Below are 18,380 nucleotides of genomic sequence, written 5' to 3' on the forward strand. Positions count from 1 at the left end.
TTTTTTTTTCGGTCAGGCCACTGAACTTAGAAGCAGGCCAGGCCAGTGTTTCTATTTGCACCAGCGCAATAGTTAGATAACCTAGGTGGGGAACAACCAGGAGATCACTGCAACTCACACAAGTTGGAGAACTATCTCCCTCTCTCTCTCTCTCTTGCTCTCACACACACACAAAGGGAGCCGCATGTGATTGGTGGAGGCGGGATCCTTACGAAAAACTGCTAATCATTGACACATGCTAGCCTGTAATAATCCCCCCCAGAAAAATTTACTTTGCATTTGATATATTGCAAATATATGCCATCACACACACTGGCATTTAAAGGGTTAGAATTATAAAATGAATATGTGGTGTTATGATCAGGGCTGAAGTTGAATAAAATATTGTATTTATCAATTACAAAAAACTGAAAATCCATAAGAATCTGTGTTGTTGCTAATCATACATATGCTAGCCTGTTTTTTAACAATAAGTTGTGATGCCATCACAAACACTGGCATTTAAAGGGTACAAATAAAAAAAATGCCTGCACCAGAATGCAGGAAATTAAGTCTTTGTAACAAAGAAATTCCTGGTGGGGGACCCCCAGACCCCCTGCTTAAAAAGTGGCCTGACTGGGGCTATATTTCCTGGCCTGAATGATTTCCCCAGTCCGGCCCTGGTTAAAAGCCTCCAATGCTTATTAGTGTGTGTGCGTTTGAACGTTTGCATGTTTCAACCATACATTTCCATTTAAAATAATTTTTTTTACCTCCTATAATAGTGGGGGTCGCGGCTCTCTGACACCGTTTTTTTTGGGTCGCGGCCTGAAAAGTTTGGGAACCCCTGGTCTAGCCTGTACCCCCCAGACATGTTGCTGGCCCCGTCAAAACAGTATCCTATCAGCCTCTCCATGGGCAGGTCGAGGCGTAAAAGTATTTTATACACAAAAACAGCATCTCGGCTGTTGTGTCTGGGCCGGGCATTGTAAAAACCCCAAAAGAAGTTCTGAGCTTCCAAGTTGTCATCGGCTAACTGTATATTACACGAGAATTGTTCTTTTCCAGTGAGTAACATCAGTGGTTCCGTCAGCGCTCAAGCCAAAGATTGGGCTTTTGGATGTTTTGCCTCTAATTTGTCGCTGAATATCATGGGCAAGCAGCTGTAAGATTTCGTTTTGGATGTTGTTGGACATCCAGTTGTCTCTCTTTTGGAGCCAATTCTTCAACTCGGGATCAGACTCGGTGCGCACTCTTTCCATCATGAGCTGCCATAACACCCCATCCCTATTTGCATCACCCCTCAGTGGAAGCCCCTGGCGCCCGAGGGGGGGTATAGGGGAACAGACTCGGTTAACTCTTCAATACCTGATGCTGAGGCTGAACCTGTCGTCTCTGTCTCTCTCTGACGTTTATCAGATTTAGTGGGACTGTCACTGGGACCGGTGGGACGTTTAGAAAATAAATCTGATATTTTTCTTTTCTGCGAGTGAGACATTCTGTGCTAGCAAATCTGACTACTAGCTCAAATCGACTGACTGCGCAAGCACTGTATCACAGTAGCTCAGTGGTTCGTGGCGCGTGGGAAGGGCGGGAGACAGGAGGTGAATACAATTAGTTGTTTCACCTGTCATTCAATCAGTCTGTGACAGTCTGTCATCACTCGAAAATCTACTCGGTTTTACACATATGATTGTGTACATACAGTAGTGTAATGAATGAATGAAAACTTTATTTAACAGATTGGAGAATGGCTACAATACAGTACGGCTCAATACACACAATATTAAAATGGTGACGTGCTTTGAGCAGGATAAACTTATAATATACAGTGTTACAGTTATACAGTTACAGTATATACAAATATATAAATACTGTCATAAAAAAAAAAAAAAAAAAAAAAAAAAAAATTGCAATAATTGAGAGGGGGTGCTGCAGCACCCCCCGCACCCCCCCTTCCCGCGTCCCTGAGAAGTGGGTTCTGTATAATGGGCTTATCAAGTAAAGCTACAGTGATAATACATGTGACGGATAAGGGAAATGGACATCATCTGATTAAAGAGTGTCCTTCCCAGTGCAAATAAAATAATAGACTCCGCAACTCCAATCACTCGACCTAAGGTCGATGACTGGGGAGGACGGAGCGGTGCGTGTGTCAGGTCTGTCGATCGGGTTTAACCCCTGCAGTTTGTGGACGCATTGAGTCCTGGATATCACAGACATCGCAGGACGCTGCTTGATGTTGAGATGCGGACCAATGAGTTATTGGGTTATCAATCTGACCGAGGCTTGCATGGGCACTTATCAGTTACCCTACAATTCTGTGCATAGTGGCATGTGATCGAGGGATGAGTCTCTCTCTCAGCTTGTGATGACAATAACAAATGGCAAGTTTTTTTCACACATAAGCAGGGCTGTGCCTGTTCAAACAAGGTCTTCGGCTGTGCTGGCGTGCATGATGTAAAGCTTACTCTACACATTGGCGTCGTACCAGGGGTAAGGTGGTGAGGGGTGGGTTTCCCTGGTTTTCCCCTGGACCCCCCCCCCCCCCCCCCCCTCCCCTCAAACATGATTTTGTTTACAAGATGTGTGTTGATTCACTATGTTTTTGGGGATACGGTGTAACCCCTCAGCTTCTGCTGGGGTTGTGCTCTTGCTTAGAGAGGCAATTTTTTTTTTTATATATATACACCTTTTCTCCCATTTTCTATTTTTCTCCCATCCCAATTTTCGTATTGTCCAATTCAACCCTCCCCTGTCTTTGAACGCTGTTTGAAAATTGTTTGGTCGCTGTCATGTGGACTTAGCAAGGCCTGTGACCAGTACTTAATCAAGGACTTGTGTCTTCTCTCGTCATGAAAAACGGCGTTCCTCTTACAGTAGTGAGAGTGTACTTTTGCCCTTTTTTGTTGTGATGGAGGGTTGTGTGTATAGTTTTCACGTTTAAGATCCACAACTGGGTTAGGTGTTGGCCTACAGAAGTTACATGTGTAAGCTCTTGTACCAGTGTTCCCTGGTCCCACGCCATATTTGGGCAGGTGGGTCACGGAATTCCCCCCGCCATAGAGTACGTCACTGGGCGTGTTTCTATTGGTTGTGAGACTTCCGTGAGTTCTTTTCAGGCTCCATGTTGTGGACCTCTGTTATTGTCAAGATGAGTTATGCAGTGCGTGAGAACTTAAAAAGAAGTTGTGCTCTGCGCTCTGTTGCATATGTCTTGAGCTTGGTCACGTAGCTCAATGTTACATATATCTTTTCAATTATTACTCACGTGGGAATTCTCTCTGAAGTTTCCCTGTCTCCTCTCTTTTATACAGGGCAGGGTTGACAGGGGTGTTTTCCCTCGGACGCGTCATATGGGACCCATATCTGTGTCTTGGCCAGCTTCCTGTCGCTCTCCCAGGTAGCTTGGAGGGAACGTTATCTGGGTTCTTGTTAGAATTACCATTGATATGTTTTGGGTCTCGACGTGTACATAGTGCTGGCCCTGGGTGCTTCCGTGTGGAACCACGCATGGGCTTGCGCACCTTGGTTGCTCATCATTGAAGCGGCGTATTTATGGGGCAACTAGGATGGAGTTTTGTCTCTTCCGAGCGCCAGTGTACTAGGTTAGTCTCAATGAATTCTCATTCATCTCTGGGGGGAGATAACGTAATAGATCAAAGCATTGGTGGAGGGGTCTCACGCTTTTGGGGTGGGCCACCGGGCGCGGTGCTTTATGTTCTGACCGTCTTGGTGGCGCCCTCTGTGATGTTTTGGATTAACACGCGTACCTACCCCCCTCTTAGGACTGGGGATGGTGGCGTGATTAGGACACAGGACTGGTTCTGGTCGTGCCGGACCAGGTCAGTTAACCCGTTCTGCTGTTCTGGTACCCTGAAGGACTTGTGCTTTTTCGGGGGGAAAATGCCGGGTTGGCCCGGGCGTTGCAGGGTTTGATGTTATGGAGGTGTTCGTGGTTATGTCACTGCGTGTTATCCTTCACTATTGCTTGGTCCATATTGTGTTGTACCTTGCGCTGTGCTAAAGGAGCCTGGTCCTTCTCCATTCTTTTTTCGCCCCTCTCTTCTCCTGCTTGGCGGGGCTGGGAGGGGGCTGTCGAGGTGGTTCTTGTACCCCTCTGGCATCCCTGTGTACGTCCCGGTCCGCCGGGCCCAGGTCTGGACTTGTTCTCGTCGCCCTGTTGGCCTGGGTTAACCCCTTCTTGAGAACTGAAACACTTGTACTGCTGTATAGCCGGTGTATACCCGCAGTTGTGTTTTGGAGTTTTTTCTTGGGGGGGTTATAGGAACAACCGCCTCCTGTTAGGTGGTGGTTGGTTTCCAGGTGTGTTGGTAGTGGAGTCGACTCTCGGGTTAGGCCGGGCTTGACCCCATCTGCCTGCGAGTGTGCCCCTGCACCCTTCATGGCGTCTGCCAATCGTGTCAGCCTTCTCTGCCTTGGCCCCTCTAGAGTCTAGAGGGTCGGGGTTTTCTTGTGGAGGCTGCGACATGGTGCACAGCATACCGAACGCCCCTTCCACCGGGGTGCTGTTTTCAGCAGACCCCTTAGGCGCCTGTCTAGTCCACAGTGCTCCAGGCTCAGGTCGAGTCCTTTTGACCTGTTGCTTGGATTGAGGGATCAACCTCTTTGGGGGTTGTCTCCCCGGTGCGCTGTCTGGTCCCGCTGTGGGGGTATAGCCTCTTGAGTGCTTCAGGGCGGCGTGCTGTAGCGGGGAAGGGCCTGCTCTTGGATGGGCCCTGTCCGATACGCTGGCGATGTGGGGGGTGGTGTCACTAGTGACCGCCTGGTGGGGTCTCGATGCTGCGGCGTCGTTGGCCTCACCAGGCCCTCTTTTTCCGGGGGGTCCAGTCCCTTCCTGGGGCTGGGTCCTCCTTCGCGCTCCGCTGCTACGGCCTTGCCACGGGGTTGGGTTTTTGACCTTGACCCCGTGATATTAGGGGTTGTAACAGTTTTTTTTCCCTTCCCATTCGTTCCCTAGTGGCATGTGGGTTGCGCGCCTGTGTAGTCGTGGGTTCTTCTGTGGGAAGGTAAGTCCCACGGTCTGCTCACCCTGTGCGTTGAGTTGCTAAACCCTCTTCGCACAGTCGGATCCGATTCCCTCCCGTCCTCCACTAGGGGGGTCCGGGGGCTCGAGTCCTCCCCGGTTCTGATGGTTGTGGGATGCCTCAGCGGGTACATTTGTCAAGCTTCCGCTCTGCTCAGCTCCTGTGTTCCACTAAGCAGCGCAGAGCGTAAGCTATGACGTATTATTACATGGCGTTTTCACATTCGCCGAAATGCTTGCTTGTGATTGGTCACTAGCGCTCGTCAGAGGTCCGATATTACTCGATAACGGACCTCTGTGGAACAATAATGACCGCTGTGCGCAGCTGTTCACAATCAAGGCCACTGACACACTGCATCAGTACAGCCAATCAGACACACCTGCTGGCTGCACTGACAGCGGAGTGTCTGTGACGATGACAGCGGAGCCAGAACAGAACTGCGTCTGCATTTGATCTCGTCTTGTCAATGTAAAATGAATTAGGTATATTGTTAGTAAGTTAGCCATGTAATAAGCGGGATAATGTATAGCTATACTCGATCATTGTCGCAAAATAATTGACCTTCACTGACGTTTAAAACACCTCGGCGCTGCGCCTCGGTATTTTAAACTCTGTGTCGGTCTATTATTTTGCGACAATGACCTCGTAGCTATACATTATCCCTTACATATAACATACGGTTATCCTATAACCATAGTTATATGAGTAATAGCGAGCGCTCTGCCCTGGACTCACTGAGGACCCCGTGGTCTTCGCCTTCGGTTTTGAAAGACTTGGGAAGGAGCTGTTAGTATGGCCACACCCCTGCTTATGTAGAGGAGCGGATGGGGGTGTGGCCAGGCGGATGAGTGTGTACATGTACATGTGGAGAAATGTATTCAGTCGTTAGACTGATATAGGATATGTTCCACTAAGCAGCGCAGAGCACTCGCTATTACTCATATAACTATGGTTATAGGATAACCGTATGTTTCCTCCAGTTACTCCGGTTTCCTCCAGTTACTCCGGTTTCCTCCAGTTACTCTGGTTTCCTCCAGGTACTCCGGTTTCCTCCAGGTACTCCGGTTTCCTCCAGGTACTCCGGTTTCCTCCAGTTACTCCGGTTTCCTCCAGGTACTCCGATTTCCTCCAGGTACTCCGGTTTCCTCCCACACCATAACATGCCTTATGCTAGGTACATACTTCTGACAAACTGAACTGGAGGTTAAAGAGGACACATTCCTTGTATATGTAAATGTGCTTGTATACTGTAAATATACTTGTATAATGTATATGTACTTGTATAATGTATACTGTATAATAATTATGTATGTATAATGTAAATGTATACTGTATATATTTATATGTAAATGTATAATGTAAATGTAAATGTTTACTGTATATATTTATATGTAAATGTATGTGTAAATGTTATGTGTGTATGTGTGGAAAAAACTAAACATAACTGGATGTTTTTGTATAGTATAGTTAGGATAGCATAGTGACATAGGGCAGAACTGTATATTTGTATAGAAAGTGTACATAGGACTCATTGCCTTTTGTATTTTATCTTTATTTTTATCATGTACTGTATCTTTTATATTGTGGATCTCCTCTGTTTGGAGTCAGTTGTGTTGTGTCATGTCTGTATGTATGTGTCTGTGGCTGTAGTGGGTGTAAGCCCAAGACAAATTTCCCAGCTGATGGGACAATAAAGTGACTCTTGACTCTTGACTATTTTATTTGATTTCTATTCTATTTTATTATTTTATTCTATTATTATTATTTGTATTTTTTGCACAATCGAAGCGGGCATGGCCACCTTCATTTCACTATATGTCTTGTGTATGTATGTGATGAATAAACCTCTTGAATCTTGAATCTTGTAAATGTTTATTTTACTGTAGCAGAGAATTACAGGTTTTCAAGATAGTACCTTTCTATATGAGTGTGTGATAGCATCCGACAGTTGATTATTATTTGATCTACCAAATGCAACATGTGGAAGATGTCAACAACAGATGCTTGTAACATCAGAGTTTCAGTTATTAATAGGCCTATGGTCAATACTGATTATTAACAAGGCTATGATGGAGCCTACAAAATTCCCCATATTCACATGGATGAGATGAGATTCTCCCGCAACTTGTCATTCCTGGTGTAGCCGGTAGAATTGACATGCAAGCATATTTTCACGGGCTGCGCACACACCACACACATAAACCTTGGTGTAGCCCCTATAAGGTCACACTTTATTTTAATAGTCCATTATAGACAAAATATTGCCACAAAAGTTGTGGAAAAGGTAGACTATTAATCATGAAATTACAACTAAGTCACAACAGCACACAAAGTGGTAGTAAGCAGGTTAGAGTGACAATGGAGCAACCCCACGTACATCGGACTGGCAAATTATGTCAATCAACTTGGGCAATGAACAGGGATTAGATGGTGTTTATTTATAAACTATAACTTTAGGACAAAACAGTCTGATAAAAATCATGTTGAAGAACATTGTTGTCTCGAAATAGTCATTACTCGTCACTTGGAGATTCAAAAGTATCATATTAAATGTCCAGGTATGGAAATGAGAAAATATCCTGCAGCTAGAAATAGACATGCCTAAAAACAGATCAAACCTAATTTCTCACAATGGTGTGAACACTTAACGGTGGTGTTGGAAAGTTATTGCTTGACTTAACATAATTCACTAACAAAACAAATGTTTCAAACAATGTAAGTGTTCTGCCAACAGTTTTTATACAGGCCAAATACAATGGCAGTCAATGGGAACAATGTAAAAACAGAAAAATATATAAAAATACCCGGATGTGCCGGTCTGATGTATGGACACTGCAATGAACAACCCTACAAGCACCACAGGTGAGCCATATCAATAATAGTGGAATAGTATCCATCGAAATATCAAAACTAAGGCTGTCAAAGTTAACGTGTTATTAACGCGTTAACGCACAATTATTTTAATGCCACTATTTTAACGCAATATTAACGTTTAAAAAGAAAAAGTTCACTCAGGTGTATTATTGATACTCTCATTGATACTATGTTTGTTTCTGACTTAAAGTGTATGTGTGTGAGAGAGAGAGCGAGAGAGAGAGAAAGAGAGAAAGAGAGAAAGAGAGAGAGAGAGAGAGAGAGAGAGAGAGAGAGAGAGAGAGAGAGAGAGAGAGAGAGAGAGAGAGAGAGAGAGAGAGAGGGGGGGGGGGCGGGGAGGGTGAGTCCTCAGCCCTTGTGTGGGTGAGTGTAACAAGTTCCTAATGTTTTCTTTCCCTATTATTTCATGCACACAAGTGTTAATTTTGTCAACTAAAATGGTGATGAAAGATCTTCGTCAAAGAAGGTTTTTTTCATGACGACAACGAGACGTGACGTGACGTTATTGAAGACCATGTCACGCTAACGAGACTAAATAGTTTATTAAATATTGTTGACCACAACTGATGACACAAATGTAATTTACAAAAACCAGGACGAAATTTCTCTTCATGTATGTTGATATTGTTGACTAAAACAAGACGAGACAAAATAATTATAACTTTTCTTAATGCCCTCGTCCCGAGTTGAGCAGTGTGACGGGGAGCTATGTTATTAGCATTAGCTGAAGAGCTATTTGAAAAGCTAGTTTTAGCTTAACGTTACCTTGGCTAAAGTTGGGACTATTCATAATCCAGCTGCAGACCTGCAAGCAAAGTACAGCAAGTTGGCAAAGGAGTATTCCAAGGTAAATCACTTTTTCACCAGTAACGTTACATTGTTTGTATTTCTATCTAGCTCGCGTTAGCTAGTGGCTAACCTAGCTCACGCTAATATGGCTAACTGATCAACCTCTCGCACACAATTAATGACATGTTGCGGACAATGTTGACATGCAGACATGTTGGTAGCCAGAAACGATAGCTATGAGCTAACTAACGTTACAAGCTCAAACACCTTATAGCTACTACTATTGTCGTGTCCATAAGTTCCCTGGCAGAATACGTGTGAGGACAAAGGTATACAAAGAGGAGAGAACCATTTTAAATCGGGCACATCACCCCCACCCTCAGATCCCTTCACTGGCTCCCCGTGGAACACAGAATTGAGTACAAGGTGTCCCTCCTCACTCACCAGTGCGTACATGGTGGTGCCCCTGCCTATCTCAAGGAACTCCTCATCCCCCAGTCCTCCTCACGTTCCCTCCGCTCCGGCACAGCCTACCTCCTCAAAGCCCCCAGGACTAAACTGCACTCCATGGGTGATCGCGCCTTCTGCTCCGCCGCACCCAGACTTTGGAATGCTCTCCCCATCCACCTGAGAGCACCACAATCCGTCGAGGTTTTTAAAAGGGGCCTAAAAACATTTCTTTTTAACAAGGCTTTTGCCTGAATTTTCTTTAACTTTTATTTTTTACTTCTATTCATTTTACTATTATTTTTATTTTATTTTACTCTTAGGTTCTTCCATTTCACTGGTTGTTAGTCTTTTTAATTGTTTTTATTCATTTTAAATTGTTTTATTCATTTAACTTTTGTCTTTATTCTCCTGTAGCACTCTGAGATTCTCACGAATGTAGAGCGCGGTACAAATTTAATCCATTATTATTATTATTATTATTATTCATGCCGGCTAACAAGCTAGACGTTGCAGGATGTTGTTAACACAATAGCTACCAAGCTAAGCTAAGCTACGTTAGCTTCTAACGTTGTATACACAATATGTACAACGACACAATGATCAAACACCTTATAACTACTACTATTGTCGTGTCCATAAGTTCCCTGGCAGAATACGTGTGAGGACAAAGGTATACAAAGAGGAGAGAACCATTTTAAATCGGGCACATCACCCCCACCCTCAGATCCCTTCACTGGCTCCCCGTGGAACACAGAATTGAGTACAAGGTGTCCCTCCTCACTCACCAGTGCGTACATGGTGGTGCCCCTGCCTATCTCAAGGAACTCCTCATCCCCCAGTCCTCCTCACGTTCCCTCCGCTCCGGCACAGCCTACCTCCTCAAAGCCCCCAGGACTAAACTGCACTCCATGGGTGATCGCGCCTTCTGCTCCGCCGCACCCAGACTTTGGAATGCTCTCCCCATCCACCTGAGAGCACCACAATCCGTCGAGGTTTTTAAAAGGGGCCTAAAAACATTTCTTTTTAACAAGGCTTTTGCCTGAATTTTCTTTTACTTTTATTTTTTACTTCTATTCATTTTACTATTATTTTTATTTTATTTTACTCTTAGGTTCTTCCATTTCACTGGTTGTTAGTCTTTTTAATTGTTTTTATTCATTTTAAATTGTTTTATTCATTTAACTTTTGTCTTTATTCTCCTGTAGCACTCTGAGATTCTCACGAATGTAGAGCGCGGTACAAATTTAATCCATTATTATTATTATTATTATTATTATTCATGCCGGCTAACAAGCTAGACGTTGCAGGATGTTGTTAACACAATAGCTACCAAGCTAAGCTAAGCTACGTTAGCTTCTAACGTTGTATACACAATATGTACAACGACACAATGATCAAACACCTTATAACTACTACTATTGTCGTGTCCATAAGTTCCCTGGCAGAATACTTGTGGGGACATAGGTATACAAAGAGGAGAGAACCATTTTAAATCGGGCATTCATGCCGGCTAACAAGCTAGACGTCGCAGCATGTTGTTAGCACAATAGCTACCAAGCTAAGCTACGTTAGCTTCTAACGTTGTATACACAATATGTACAACGACACAATGATTTACATTATTACAAATATGGTAACGTGTTTGTGGCTTTTACAAATAGTGGTTAGCTTTAGAGATGTATGGCTATGATCACGGAGCAATAGTGTTAGGTGAAACAGATACATTTTCATTCATCACTCCTCGGCTAGTAGTAGCAAGGCTCTCTCAGAGCCCCTCGCTGCCCTGCACCTGACGTGACGTCAGCATTAAGATGACACATGCACGTTATTGATCCATGGAATAAAATATGCATGTGCGTGGAGCTTGTGGTTTGGTCGACAAAATGTTTGATAAAAACGCTAAAACTGGGTCAATTTCGATAATTTTTTTTCCCTCTTCATGAAAGTCGGCGTTGGCCTAGTCAAATTGTTTATTGAACAAAAATACAACCTGCAAGTTGGCCTTTAAGGTAGATTTAGAACAGATACAAAATATGCGATTAATTTGCGATTAATCGCGAGTTAACTATGGACAATCATGCGATCCTCTTCCACTCTTTCCCTCACTGTCCCGTCATCCATACTCAAAAGTTTCGATGACCGGGCATTCTCACGAGCTGCACCCCGACTCTGGAACTCCCTCCCTCAGACCATCAGAGACACTCTCTCACTCTCCACCTTCAAATCCAGACTCAAAACCTACCTGTTCTCCCAAGCATTCAACCTTCCTTACCCATAACCACCCTTCTCCAACTCGCCACCATTTCCCCCTGCCCCACGTTCTCTCCTCTCCTGCCCCCCCCACCCCCCTTGGTTTTCCCTTACTCTCCTCCCGACTGTCTCCCCTACTCACTCCCGTATTTGTTATCCGTTACTCGTGGTTTTATGTTTCCTGTGTATTCTTATTGTCCTCCGTTTCCCTGTGGTTCTGTTTCTTTGTTTTCTTTGTTTCTTTTTTGCCTATTGTCAGCGACTTTGGGTCTTTGAAAAGCGCTATACAAAATAAATGAATAATTATTATTATTATTATTATCTCTCTTTCTCCGATTGTTCTCTGTTTTCTCCCCATCCCAATTTAGTCGTTATGCCAATTCCCCCCCTCCCCTACCTGGTTGTTGTGCGCATGTTCTCCTACTGGTCGGTACAAGGGAACCCTGAAGTATCCGCACGCTTCCTCCGACACGTGCGGCGACAGCCAGTGGCTCTCTTCTCACCTGGCAGCGAGGGCTCTCATTGGTGAAGTGTAACGCGTGGGAGGTCACGCTGCCTTCCTCAAGTCCTGCCTCCGCTGTCCACAACGCCAGTTTCCCACCCATGGCTTCCCTCTCCCTAACCCAGCCAAACGAGTTAGTATAGCGATCAGCCCAAGCCAAGGCAATGCTGACTCCGGGAGTCGAGACCGCAGTCTCTTGCATTGGTGACGAGCGCAATCTCCGCTACGCCACCTGACCGCCCTCAGATTAAATATTTTAATCGATTGACAGCCTTAATCAGTACACTATCTCCGAAGCCACGGTAGGGACAGTAGAGAGAGCTGATGCTACATCAGACCAACGGGCTTACCTTGCCGTTACAGGGCTGTTGAGAGAGCTCAGAGGAGCACCAGAGGTGGGCCCCCAGTTTACAGGCTTTACAGCGCAATGCCTGCTTGGAGTTCCCTGCATAGACACAAACACAGAAATGTAGCCAAGCGTTAGGTCATGCAGGGTGCGGAAGAAATATGCGCCAATCATTCTGATCAGAATGCGCACCAATCATAATCAGCAAGGTTAAAACTCTTGTTAACGGGACGATCCAGCTGTTCTGACTCCTGCCTCCCACTATTCAGTGCATGGCTGCAAGACATTCGTTCGTTAAGACTCCCTCCACCACACCAGCCTATTTCTTCATCTACTGTAGATATGTTCTCTACATACCCTGCTGGCTTCATGTCTCAAGTATCAGTATGACATCATCTGAGGATTGGTCTCTAAGGCTCTGCTCAGGATATCCCCATGGGGGGATTTTTATTCACGCTCTCAGTCAAATCCATTGCAGGCTCGCATGGATGTGCCCTGAGAGTATATTGAGAACAGAGCCCATACTGCTAAATACAAACTTAACCATTTGTCACTATAAATGGTTTCAGAGTGTTCCTGACTGAACTTAGAAATGGTTAACTGGAGCCATACAATGGGATTTTATTACATCACCGCAAGGTCATCTTGGTACACGTATAGTCAAACACCAGGTGACTGCAATCAAATTACAGGTGTCCCAAATCAAATGATAGGTATTTATGGGCAAGTGACAGATGTAAGTAATCAAATAACAAGTGTGTAATTGAATGACATGTGTCTGAAATCAAATAACAAGTGAATATAATAGAAAAAACAGCCATAATGCAACACTGACGGGAAGTTAATGTGCCATGAGAACACGAGACACACTGGCAGGCTAATGTTACTCCATTCTAAAATAATCAGATAAAATGTTTGCATAGAAAACAAAACTTGAAGTGCAAAAGTTCTTCTGTTGACTGGATTCTTGATTTGAACACTGAGACTAAACCGACTGCTTATTTCATGATAAAGTTGTGTCCTATATATTTCTGGTGTCACCAATTGGAAATCCCCTCCTGGTTTAATAAAATTCCATGACATGTACAGAAGATTTTGGTGGTGAAAGGTTGTTAGGAACTTTGACTTATTCATATTCCTTGATACAATTCTGTCCTATGGATCTGTGACCCACTAGGTTTGCCTACAAACAGTGAAAGGTTGTTCAAAGCTTTGCTTCTCTGGAAGGACTACTGTATGTCAAAGGTTGTACATGTAAATATCTGATGTCCTCTACCCCTGGATTATGTGTGTTTGCGCTACATGTTAATAAGGAACAGTTACGTTATGCTCCTCCATCACCTTGGATTGTGTGCTTGCATCGCTGGCAGGGGGTTGGCCTACGGAAGACATGCTCCTGGAAGCAGTGGTTCTTGGTTCTCAGCAGGGCCTGAGGCTTGGAGGTCAGGGACGAGGGACTGGCGGAAGGCGAGTGTGACGACAGGGAGGGGTTGGGACTACCAGTGACAGATGGGGTGAGAGAGGGCGAGCGCTCGTAGGCCAGGGGCGTCTCCGAGAAGGGGGGCGGGGACGACAGAGGCGGGGGCTCGGTGATGAGGGCCGATGGGAGGCGGACGTCGCCGTTGCTGCGCTGGAAGAAGTTGTCCATGCTTTTGCTGTGCATGACCGACTTGAAGGACAGGGAGCGCCTCAGCCGCTGCAGCTGGAAGAAACAAAGGGAGCAGATGTCGTCAGCAAACCGTTTTTCAGGAGAGTAGAAATGACAAAGCATTTTATATATTGGAATGAGGCAATACGCAACTAAGAGGAAGGGATTACAGAAGCACTTCCTCCCCTCATGGGAGGTGGAGTGTGTACAACGCAACATGCCCTCCTCACTTCAGAGACCATTAAGTGTGAATTGAGCATCTGAAGGACATGTGTGTTCATTTCATGTAGAATATAAATGAGTTACGTCACTGTTAACTGTCTTGATTGAAAATGTAGGAACAGGAAGCCACAGAGAGACGAGGCCTTTTGGAAGTGAGGAGACATGTGAGGCTCAGGTCCAAGCAGAGAGATGTGTGTGTTTGTTTTACTACTGGATCAGCTGGAGCCTCCGCTGCCCTCTAGCTGCCCTTGCTCCTGCCACACTTGGCTCTTCCCACCCTTCTATCTGCAGATTTTCTCCCCACTTCCCCTGGATCACAAATTTGCCGTCCCTAGAGAATCCAAGACAAAGTCAATATCCCTTAAAATTCACATTTGATTCGTTTTATTGAGCGGCCTGTACCTCCGCACTTGATGCATTGATGCGCAAACAAACGTCATGTTTATCTTTCACTCCACCTGCCCCCCCAACCCTCCCCCAGTTTGCCAGGCGGCGCTATTGGCAGCGATAATGGGATGCTGCTAATGACAAAAGATTATGGGGAGTTGGGAGGTAATGAGCTCCAACATGTGAAAATAATAACCGCCGATGACTCATGCATCAAAGGCGTGGCCTGTGAAATGAGAGCAGAGGAGAAACTAGCTTCTGTTTCAACACAGGAGGCTCCTCATTAGATGCGTGTGTGTCGCCGCTGGGGCATAACCGCTGTTTTCAGAAGTACTGTATGCTCTTTGTTATGTCTCTGATTTTTGTTTCTCACAGTTTCAATGATGATGTTGATTGGTGGAGTCCTTTCTCAATCAACGCCGTTCCGCCTACTAGCTCCAGATAGTTGGCCTCAAACCAATGACAAAGTCAATGGGGTCGAGCTCCTGTCTGTACAAGCTGACTGAAGCTCATTGAAATGTACTCTGTGTGCACTGTAGAGTCGATTTCAGTGAGACTTGAAGTCCAATGCACACGGCGGGCGATTTTTGCCAGGCGACCGATTTTTTAAGCCAGGCGACCGACAGAATTGTATTGCTTCCATTGTTATGAATGAGAGAGGCCACACAGCAGCAGATTTTCGAGCCATCTGTCGCCTGGCTAAATATCGCCTCAATCCTATTTTTGTAGGCAGACCGGCGACACAGCAAGGACAATGAGGAAAAAATTACATGACTTCTACTGGTGTATCATTTGTAATATAAATGTATTTATCAATACATTCATTGATCAATAACCTACATATTATTACCATGCTACTTATGTTAATTATTAACAGGAACAATTTAAATAAATAACGTTAGTTGGAGAAGGGATGTCTCCCCTGATGTCCCGGTAACATTACATCCTCCCCGGTTTGGCTTTAGTATTTTTCTGATTTACCAGAAATCCGTATTTCTTAATATATTAACTTAAACTTAGCTGAACGACAGCTGATCGCATCGCCAGGCGACGTCACTCGCCCGCTGTGTGCTTTGGACTTGAGTCAGCTTGCACAGACAGGAGCTCGACCCCATTGACTTTGCGTTACTGTCCGGAGCTAGTATGAGGAAGTATGGATTGTGCTGAGAAAGGACTCTACCGGTCAACATCGTCATTGATAAGTAAGGAATTGGGCTAGGGTTCCAAAATCTGAACTATCCCTTTAAGTCTGTGGAATCAAGGAAATTCTGTGTCTGTTATTTTCTGGAACAACGTCATGTCTGATGCTTTATGTAGTCTGTGGAGTCATTAAATCTTTCTTTTCCTATAGTCTGTAGAATAGTCTGTGTCTGGCTGTGTTTGTCTGACATGCATAATCCAGCAGTCCCTGTGTCATCTTTGTTTAGTCGTGTGTGTAATTAAGATATGATTGTAGTGTGGAGATCTTGCATAGTCGTGTGTGTAATTAAGATATGTTTGTAGTGTGGAGATCTAGTATGTCATCTTTGTTTAGTCATGTGTGTAATTAAGATGCGTTTGTAGTGTGGAGATCTAGCATAGTCGTGTATTTCATCTTGTCTGGGAGAGAAGCATCCGCTGCAAAAGCCTATAGCTAGCACACCACCACACTGCTATTGGCTTTACATCACTCCCTTCCTTCATGGAAACCTGTGTGTGTGTGTGTGTGTGTGTGTGTGTGTGTGTGTGTGTGTGTGTGTGTGTGTGTGTGTGTGTGTGTGTGTGTGTGTGTGTGTGTGTGTGTGTGTGTGTGTGTGTGTGTGTGTGTGTGTGTGTGTGTGTGTGTGTGTGTGTGTGTGTGTGTGTGTGTGTGTGTGTGTGTGTGTGTGTGTGTGTGTGTGTGTGTGTGTGTGTGTGTGTGTGTGTGTGTGTGTGTGTGTGTGTGTGTGTGTGTGTGTGTGTGTGTGTGTGTGTGTGTGTGTGTGTGTGTGTGTGTGTGTGTGTGTGTGTGTGTGTGTGTGTGTGTGTGTGTGTGTGTGTGTGTGTGTGTGTGTGTGTGTGTGTGTGTGTGTGTGTGTGTGTGTGTGTGTGTGTGTGTGTGTGTGTGTGTGTGTGTGTGTGTGTGTGTGTGTGTGTGTGTCTCAGCTATTATTGGCAGCTTAGCCACGTGGAGAAGGAGGTGCTATGTGTACCCTTAAGTGTTCAGTGCTGCTTGGCCCCGATACATTTGATTCCCTGTTTATGTAATATAATTTGTGGAACCAAATAAAGTATTAAAATGTGTGTGTGTGTGTGTGTGTGTGTGTGTGTGTGTGTGTGTGTGTGTGTGTGTGTGTGTGTGTGTGTGTGTGTGTGTGTGTGTGTGTGTGTGTGTGTGTGTGTGTGTGTGTGTGCGTGTAACCTAGCCCTCTTGAACTGGCATCTGCATCTTTACCTCTGCACCGGTGAGAGCTCCGCAGTCTGTGCTCCACTCCTTCACAGAAATTGTAATCAATAATGTTGAGAAGGTTCCTCTTTTTCTCCCTTAAGCCCCTAGATTCACAGGTACCAATTAGCGTGAGCGATGAAAAGAGCTCTCTCTGTTGACCCATTAGTGAGTGTCTCTTCAAAGTGTTTTTCAAGAGTCTACTCACTCACTCTCTCTCTCTCTCTCTCTCTCTCTCTCTCTCTCTCTCTCTCTCTCTCTCTCTCTCTCTCTCTCTCTCTCTCTCTCTCTCTCTCTCTCTCTCTCTCTCTCTCTCTCTCTCTCTCTCTCTCTCTCTCTCTCTCTCTCTCTCTCTCTCTCTCTCTCTCAGGTTCAGGTGTTCAGGTGTTTCGCAAAACAGGAGCAGAAAGTCGAGGGCAAGCATGGAGATTGTGATATATAATATGTCACTGAAAGAACAGACTTTTACATGTGAAATTTAGACCAGAAAACCCAGGTTGCGCGCTTAGTTTAAAGGGGGTCAAACAAAATGTCCTTCAAGAGGAGGACCAGGCAGCCTGCCCGAATCACTCTGGTTCACAATCTCCTCAACTGACTTCCTGCTAAAATATGCATACTCAGCTGGTCTGCTGCATGGATGAATGCAGCCAAGTGAAGGGGCTTGGGGGTAAAGTATGAGTGTTTTATAGGCCCTAAAAGGACATTTCCACCGCAAGTGCCGAGGTTTGCGCGACACGGTCGCCAGATTGCATTAGCATAAAGTGAACTTGACCTTTACTTCATGCACAAATACCTCCGTCCATTTTCGCCTGACAAAAATGCAGATCAAGCTGTCAAAGTAGGAATTCAGATCAAATATGAATTAAGGTCCAGCAATTGCATATCCTATTTCTAACCGCTTAGGTGGAAAATGTTAAGTTTTACAAGGAAGCAGCTATGTTTTTCCTGTTCGAAAAATTAGACTCATCTGAGATCATTCGAAGTGGAGTATGATGGTTCTCCTGGGGGTCCTAATTGTGGGTTTTCAAGTGGCTGAAGAGGCCAATTCTGGAACCACAAATATGTTAAAGGCCGGAATTAACGTTACGTTAGCGTAAGCTAACAACAAGCTAAAACCCTGTTCAGAGCCATACAGACAGAGAGAACAGCAGAGTGGGGACTCGGAAGGAGGGGGGGGGGGGGGGCAGGCATTCTCCCTTCTGTGTGTGTGCGTTTGAAAAGATCAGATGAAGTCAGATGAGTATATTATATTGATAGTAAATGTACTGAGGGTGGACAGATAATGTTGATATTTAAACTAAAAATACAATACATAATAAATGTATTCATGGTCATCATGCAACATAAAACAATTGCATTAACGGTTTGGGAGAGAAAGGGGTTTTAGGTTGCGTGTTGTGAGTTCCAAATAAAAGTTTAAAGCTCAATATATCAAAACGTGGCACTTTACAGTGAACAGGAGGTCTATTTGTATTAAAAAC

The 18,380-nt window shown here is 44.8% G+C and overlaps 1 protein-coding gene across 1 annotated transcript in view; it reads right to left on the reverse strand.

Annotated features, from left to right (window-relative positions):
• The window catches only part of LOC311236030 (SH3 and cysteine-rich domain-containing protein 2-like), a gene marked incomplete at both ends in the record, with an annotated part of 395,651 nt that overhangs the window by 213,039 nt on the left and 164,232 nt on the right, over window positions 1–18,380 (reverse strand). Inside the window, 2 exons of the mRNA XM_084323611.1 lie at window positions 12,243–12,337; window positions 13,580–13,940. Coding sequence (XP_084179737.1) covers window positions 12,243–12,337; window positions 13,580–13,940 — 456 coding nt within the window. The remainder of the gene's footprint in view (window positions 1–12,242; window positions 12,338–13,579; window positions 13,941–18,380) is intronic.

This window comes from Notolepis coatsorum (assembly GCF_963971535.1).
Source record: "Notolepis coatsorum genome assembly, chromosome: 10".
NCBI classification, from domain to species: Eukaryota; Metazoa; Chordata; class Actinopteri; order Aulopiformes; family Paralepididae; genus Notolepis; species Notolepis coatsorum.